Source organism: Lactuca sativa, chromosome 8 (genome assembly GCF_002870075.4).
Source record: "Lactuca sativa cultivar Salinas chromosome 8, Lsat_Salinas_v11, whole genome shotgun sequence".
NCBI lineage: Eukaryota > Viridiplantae > Streptophyta > Magnoliopsida > Asterales > Asteraceae > Lactuca > Lactuca sativa.
In genome coordinates, this window is record NC_056630.2 from 16,272,368 (window position 1) to 16,279,709 (window position 7,342).

Sequence of the window (7,342 nt, forward strand, 5' to 3'; positions counted from 1 at the left end):
CTACATGTACTTTGCAACCTTTCGAAACACAAGTAAAAATCATCAACGCTATATGCATTGCATGACTTCCAAAACAACGATTCGACTTCCGTATTGTTATGTCCGATAGACTCACGTATCTTTCGAGCTATATCTTTAGGACAATATCCATGATAGGAATCCGGGTAGGCACTGTCAACACCAAAGTCTATGTTATCGCACATGTTGCTTATGAAACCAACCTCTGTGTCCTCACCTAAACAATCTCTTAACCTCATCATGAACCATCTCCATGATTCTTCACACTGTAAGGTTCCCAAACCAAGTGCTAAGAGTAGTGGCTCATGATTTCCATCTAAAGCCACTGCGAAGTACATTGTTGTCAGAAAGCTCCCAAGAAGGGGTAAATAACCTACATATATCAGCGGTATCATGCACCTAAGGAAGGTACGAATCTACATAAAAACGAAGACATATTAGTGTTATGTAAGAACTAATCGACATAGATTACCATGAAATATTGTATAACTCAATAAAAGAAGTATGTTATACCACGCAACCTAAAGCCACAAAACAGAATTGAAAGCGGTTGTTATCGGTTTTCTTAATGGCTGTGAAGGTATTAGGATTTGTTCTTTGAAGGTTATGCAAGAAAATTGGTAGTTGAGAAAAGGTTCTTTGGCTGTGACTACTCATTTTCAATACCGATAATTGTGCTCTACAATGATCACACAAATGGAATTATAAATAGAAGATATTGTATCTCTACTGATCAAAATTCATAGTTTAACCCTTTAAATTCGTAGTTGAACATTTTGAATTCATAGTCAAACCAGTTCATTTCATAGTCAAATTTCACTGACCGACATGACAATACTACAGAATGTACTTGTCTGCATTTCATAGTTGAACTTTTATGAATTCATAGTCAAACCAGTTTATTTCATAGTCAAAAAGAATTGTCCGTAATATGATTTATTCTATAAATGGGTGTCACTCATTATGAAAAAAATTTAACTGAGAAAGTAACTCCGATTTAAAAGAATAAGAAGGCTAATGGCATACTGCAATTGTGGAGGAGAACGTATCGTTAGGATTTCGGGTACAGCTAAAAACCCAGGAAGATTGTTCTACGCTTGCCCGTATTTGGTATCATGTTCTTACCGTCATTCAAATTTAAACCCTCGTGTTTACATGACACAAATTAATTTTCTTACTGTGGATATTAAATTTAACAGGGACCAAAATGCGGGTTTATCAGTTGGGTTGATGAAGAGAAGGACCAATCTTCTATGGTAATAGCTAAAGTAGCTAACGCTAATAAGCTCTTTCAATCAGAAAATAAGAAGTTAAAGATAGCGTTGGTTTGTAGTTGGGTGTTGTTCTTGGCAGTTCTTGTTTACAAGTTGTAAGCTTTTCAATATTGTTTTTATGGTTTTGAAGTTGTTAGGTCAATAAATTGTTGTATTTGTAACGTTAAAACAAATGTTGTGGTCGTTCTTATGTTTTGAATTTATTGATAAGTAATTAGTAGGTCATTAAATTGTGGTAATTGTCGTAACGTTATATTTTTTGTCATCCGTTGAGTAAACTCTAAAGATAAACTAATAATGAAATCCAACATTAATTTGTATATACATTTATATAATCCAACTACAGAGGAGCAAGACTAGACCCCCAAATAATTTTTGCCATCCGGAGACGGAACTCTAAAGCTGCGTTCTTTGGGTCAATAAGAACACGTATTGGTTGACCTGAAACCAATTGCTCCATAAACATACAAAGAAAAACACCGCAATCTCCCAAATGACTACTTTGTTGGGGAACGTTTTCTTCATAAATGAATTGCATATTCAATGGAATCCTTGGGATGTTCCTCCGCGCCCAATACTTAATCTTGTCCAAATAATTTGCCACCCGACGTTCAAATTTGGAAAAGATTCCTTCGGATTGGAATTTTTCATAAGCACCTCTACCAAGACTGTCATAAATATGCACTTCCATTGACGCTAATCGTAGTTCCCCAAATAGCCAATGATTAGGGGATGAATGAATCGGCAATAAGACCTGTATAAGGATCAGAAAATAAAATTATGTTTATTTACATCACAATACAAAAACATCACAATACAAAAACATAACAAAAAAACGATATTATTTTCAATATAAACTATTAAGTTTACCGTATCAACATCCCACCAAGCAACCATGAAGTTAGGGTATGTAGCAATACCAGCCATAAACGCCCTCCAGTCCTGTCCTTCTTCCAAAGCATGAGAAACAAAAAAATTTGGAGGCATTATTGTATGTCGGTCGCTCTCAAACCGTCTCTCCATCAAAAGTCGGTACCAAATGGTTATATGCTGCACACATGATACTTTTGTTATTGACTAAAAAACAATTAACTTTTAAAAGAATTAATTAACAATTTATTTACCGCTGACTCCAACCATCTGTCGTGTGTATGCCCAAACAATGAGCTCCAAAAATCTCTATCTAACACGAAATTAAACAAACGATGCTGCACATCGTATGAATGCAATACATAATTTTGGATGACATCCTCACCGCCTGCTACGTAAGGTTGCAGGCGCAACATGGAGAAGTCATGAGCAACACCAAAAACTGGAGGAGGAACGGGGCATGTTGATTTCGTACCAACCTTCTTTTTTGTTCTTCTTTTTTGTTTCGGTGTCGTGTGCAACTAAAAACAATATTCGTATGTTTAAATGTATATCTTTCAGATAATTCACATAAACATAGATAATTCACATAAACATAAAATCATCAGTTTATAAATAAAACGAATACCTCGGTGTAAGGAGTGCATAAAAATTGTGATGGTTTTCGACTCCTAGGTTTATCGGGTGTAACTTCTTTGTCATCATCATCATCATGAAAAAAATCTACATTTCCCGTTATTATTAGTTCGTCTTCATCCGGCACATTATCATCAAATTTGTTCCCTGCATTGTCATTCCTCTCCTCCCACTCCTACATTAAAGATAATACTTTATACTTAATAACGAAATACACATAATTTAATAAGCAATAATATCTAAATAAACAAAATATTAATATAATATTAATGTAACTATAATAACCTCTTTAACTTCACTATAATCGTTTACATCAAACACATCATCATCAAATTTGTTCCCCGCATACTGATTACTCTCCTCCAACACCTACATTAAAAATATAACTTTTTACTTAATAACGAAAGACACTTTATTAAAAAGTAATTATTAAAATCGTAAAGGTAACATCTATAACAACCTTGTTGTCTTGAGTATCACCAAAAACATTTTGAGTTGTATTGTTTTTATTCATCACTTCATCTTGCACAACCTATATTTTCAAATATAAAATATGAACACAGGTATTCATATATGTTAATAAAATTTAATAAATAATGTAGCGTGTAACTAACCTGTTCATCATAATTTCTTTGTGACACTGTCGTATCATCAAAAAAAATGTCGTTCCAAAATTGGTCATTATTCACTTCTTCAACAAAAACCTCTTTAGGTTGTCGGTTCATAAACACATGCTGCTCCAGTGCATGTACCCGTTTCAACAACTCGTCTAGCTTGTGTTTCCCACTGCCCCGACCTCTACCATGAGAGCGACCACTGGACGACATACTAGACGAAGATTCGTCTTGTCTCCTAAAATGGTCTCGTACTGGGGATGGAACTGCTTTCCCTTCACCATATACATACTCTTGAAATGACATATAATAAAAAGATGTCATCTCACCATCACCCGGTAACATGTTTTGTCTTGGTGGTAGCCCCTCCTAAAAAATTAAACATATTAAAAATGCATATAAAACTATAATAATCAACTTTATTAATAATAAACGAAATATTTTTAAACCTGCATCTTTGACCAAATCTTGTTCACGTCAACCCATTTCAATTTTTTTGTTCCGCTCCATCTTTTCATCCGAGGCAAGTCTTTATTTTTTCTCAATGCAAATCCACATGCACGAACAGCCGGAATCATCTCATATATCCATATCTACAATTTTGTACAATAACAGTAATAAAAGTTAAAATTAAAATAAAAAAGATAACAATAAAACAATATAAATATAAGAAAATTTTTATACCCTAATTGGAGCCGTAAATCATGAGACGGAATACTTTAAAGTTTGACCACGCTGAGGAAGTGATAAATAATGATGTATCTTACTCCACGTATCCTCAAGGTCAACATAAGTAAAATCCCATAGATAGCTACCCCAAGCGAAGCTAACAAAACAAAAAAAACAAAATTCATTATTATATAAATTATAACTTTAATAAAATAGAACTTTTAACGTAAAGAAAATATACCTATTCCAGAGATCCAAATTCTCAGCCAAAAAAAACCAATCTTGTGGCACCCGATCGTTAACTTCTTTGCCCAAAAAACCTTCACACAAAATGTATATCAAACATACTCTAACTGCATCAAGGTCGTCAAGTGCTAGGAATGTTTGATTTAAAATTAAACTTTTCAGGTCGCCGATTTTCACCGAACTATTAGTATGGTCCGGAAATAGCCGTTCACGCAGTAAACATCTTTTTTTACTGCTTATTAATTTTTCCGACCCTTTTCTCCCAATGTTTTTTGGATACTCCCCAAAATTGAAGCCGGTAATCAAACAAAACTCTTCCGGCCCATAAACCATTTTGGTATTGCCTACTCGAAAATATAAACGTTTTATTCCATCTGGAGATAAAACAGGGTCCGGCCGGATCTGATGAAGGAACATTTTATGAAACAATAAAGCGTCCCCTTGTAAACGAGGGACATCAATAAAATAGCCAAAGACGGTATTTCTGAAAATAGCACGTCGGGCATCATCTAAAACTTCAAAGACTTCCCATATGTTACCGCCAGAGCCTTTTAGGTTCGCAAAGGCTTTCGTATTCATTAAACTAAAATCATGCTGCAAAAAAAAAAACACAAAAACAAATTAGATAACTAAAAAATATACTTTTTTTTAAATATATTACGAACTGCAAATACTTTCTTAATTACTAATATATATATTTCCGATAAAAAACAATAACATACACATATATAAACAATTTTCCAAGTTATACAACAAATATATTTACGATAGATCACAATATCATACATAATTATATAAATATTTTCAACTTAAACATATTTTCAACTTAAACAAATTTTCAACTTAAACGACAAATATATAAACAATTTTTATCTTTCTAATTAAAACTAACATTATATAACCATAACCATATAAACAAAAAAATTTAAAAATAAAACGACAACCAAACTAACAATTTTGCAAGTTATACGACTACTTTATACAAATTTTTCAACTTATACGACAAATAAAAACAATTTCTAACAATATATATACGACAAATTTTCAACTTATAAATGTTATACGACAAATATATATACAGTTTATATAAACAATTATAGGATAAAAATTTACAACATTTCAGGTTATACAACAACTAAAAAAACTACAAAAATAACAAATTGTAAACATTATCCACGCAGTCTCTACTTGTCTCTACTTGCATTTAAACTTCAAGTATACTAAAAATATACTAAAACTATCAAACACAACAAAATTACCCTTTTTTAACACTAAATAATACAACAATTGATAAAAAAAAATAACTTTAAACATTAAAAGAGTTAAAATCTAACCATATTTGCGGGATTGTTGACATAATCCTCCATTTTCTTCAAAAACTAGCCAAAATTCCGAGAGAAGCCCAAAGTTAGAGAGAGTTTTTGTGTAGAGAATGGTGAAAATGAAAAAAAAAAAAAAACGTTTTTATACCTAAAAGACACTCATTTCGCAGGTGAGAAGGCCCCATCTGCGAAATGGGCATCTCATCTGCGAAAGTACAAGTGCCTGAAGCACAGCTGTGCTTCAGGCACTTGTACTTTCGCAGATGAGATGCCCATTTCGCAGATGGGGCCTTCTCACCTGCGAAATGGGTGGTTAAATTTGTAATCCCGATTTTTTTTGGCTATTTTTGTAATGCAATTAATATAATTGGCTATTTTTGTCATTTTCTCTTTATTAATCTAGAAATGAAAATTTTATGTCATTATTTTTAGGATGTTACATAACAAATAAACTTTTTCAAAATAACCCTTGTACCCGATTAGTAAGGTTTCAAGGATTAAATTGCAAAAAGAAAATGTATGACTTTTTCATTAACAAGATTAAAGTTTAAGGACTTTTATAGAGTTTATATATATATATATATATATATATATATATATATATATATATATATATATATATATATATATATATATATATATATATATATATATATAAATATAAATTTATTTGAATAAAACTTGTATTTATTTATTAAAACATAAAATAAAGATACCATCTAGATCCCTTTCACTAAAAAACTCATATTTTTTTTTATTAAGAAACACAATAATTATAATTTATATATTATTTTTAGGATTTTTTTTTTGTAATTCTCATTAATAAATATCATTATTACAATCATAAAAATACCATCTAAATAGAGTTCATAAATAGAGCTCCATTATATATGTGGCCTAGAAAGAACAATATGTGGACGATGGTGATGATGGTGGCTCAGAGATGAATAATGCAGAAGCTAGGTCGGAAATGGTATTGATGGGGGCTACCGATGTTTTGTGGTGAAGATGGTGTTGTTGGTGGCAAATGGTGGTGGTTAGAGAGTGTGCTTGTGTAAATATGAAGGCTTTTATGACAAATAGTGGTGGTGGTGACATAGTGTGGTATTGTTGGTGATTAAATATAATTAATAAAACTTTTGTTGACTTGTCGTAAGAATGTTTCATACCAAATAATGTGTATAATGGAGCCCTATTTAAGAATAATAGTTGAACAAAACACAAATAATCAACATCAACAATTCTTTTAGAATAGAATAAGAACTAGTTGGTTTGAAAGTGACTTACAAAGTAAAACTCACTACAAATCACTCAATAACTCTATATAACCAATCTTACTACAACCCTCAACCTATTCTACACTCAATCTACCTAGAAGACGATAAAAAATTATAGGAGTAGAAGAACTATGAACAAACGCTAGGAGAAAACCTTAATTGATTGAGAGAATGAAGTGAGTGTGTATGTGTGAGCAATCTATGTTATGAGAGCTCATATCGTGACATCCCCAAAATCTCGGCCAGAAAAGACCGGTTTCCTTTATGCTTTTTAAACATTTTTAGAGTAACTTCTTTTGATTTAAAAGAGTTGCGGAATTTGTTCTAAAAAACAAAACATGATAAAATAGATTTTTATCAAAACATTTCATAAAGAAATATAATTTCATTTCATAATAAAAAACCGGGATGTCATG

At 31.8% G+C, this 7,342-nt stretch overlaps 2 protein-coding genes across 3 annotated transcripts; both read right to left on the bottom strand.

The window, feature by feature from the left end:
* Window positions 1-1,474: 1,474 nt before the first annotated feature.
* On the bottom strand, window positions 1,475-2,362 carry LOC111898878 (uncharacterized). Its single transcript, XM_052766868.1, has 2 exons — window positions 2,163-2,362; window positions 1,475-2,046 (listed from the first exon to the last, which is right to left on the bottom strand). Exons 1-2 carry the CDS (start codon window positions 2,313-2,315, stop codon window positions 1,633-1,635), a joined length of 567 nt encoding a protein of 188 aa, XP_052622828.1. The 5' UTR covers window positions 2,316-2,362; the 3' UTR covers window positions 1,475-1,632.
* Window positions 2,363-3,721: 1,359 nt separating this feature from the next.
* Window positions 3,722-5,761, bottom strand: LOC128127594 (uncharacterized). 2 transcript variants are annotated; one of them, XR_008225490.1, is made up of 3 exons: window positions 5,662-5,761; window positions 3,862-4,921; window positions 3,722-3,781 (listed from the first exon to the last, which is right to left on the bottom strand). XR_008225490.1 is itself a non-coding variant. In XM_052766219.1 (2 exons), exons 1-2 carry the CDS (start codon window positions 5,692-5,694, stop codon window positions 4,286-4,288), a joined length of 669 nt encoding a protein of 222 aa, XP_052622179.1. In that variant the 5' UTR covers window positions 5,695-5,761; the 3' UTR covers window positions 3,783-4,285. The 2 variants fall into 2 exon arrangements, 1 of the variants encoding a protein (XP_052622179.1); XM_052766219.1 differs by lacking the exon at window positions 3,722-3,781 and having other exon boundaries at window positions 3,783-4,921.
* Window positions 5,762-7,342: the final 1,581 nt, after the last annotated feature.

Excerpts from the sequence above, each read along its gene's own strand:
- LOC111898878 (XM_052766868.1), bottom strand. The coding sequence starts at position 2,315 with ATGGAGAGACGGTTTGAGAGCGACCGACATACAATAATGCCTCCAAAT. Across the intron at positions 2,047-2,162 it reads CTTGGTGGGATGTTGATACG|GTCTTATTGCCGATTCATTC; the intron begins GTAAACTTAATA and ends ATCCTTATACAG.
- LOC128127594 (XM_052766219.1), bottom strand. The coding sequence starts at position 5,694 with ATGGAGGATTATGTCAACAATCCCGCAAATATG. Across the intron at positions 4,922-5,661 it reads TCAACAATCCCGCAAATATG|CATGATTTTAGTTTAATGAA; the intron begins GTTAGATTTTAA and ends TTTTTTTTGCAG.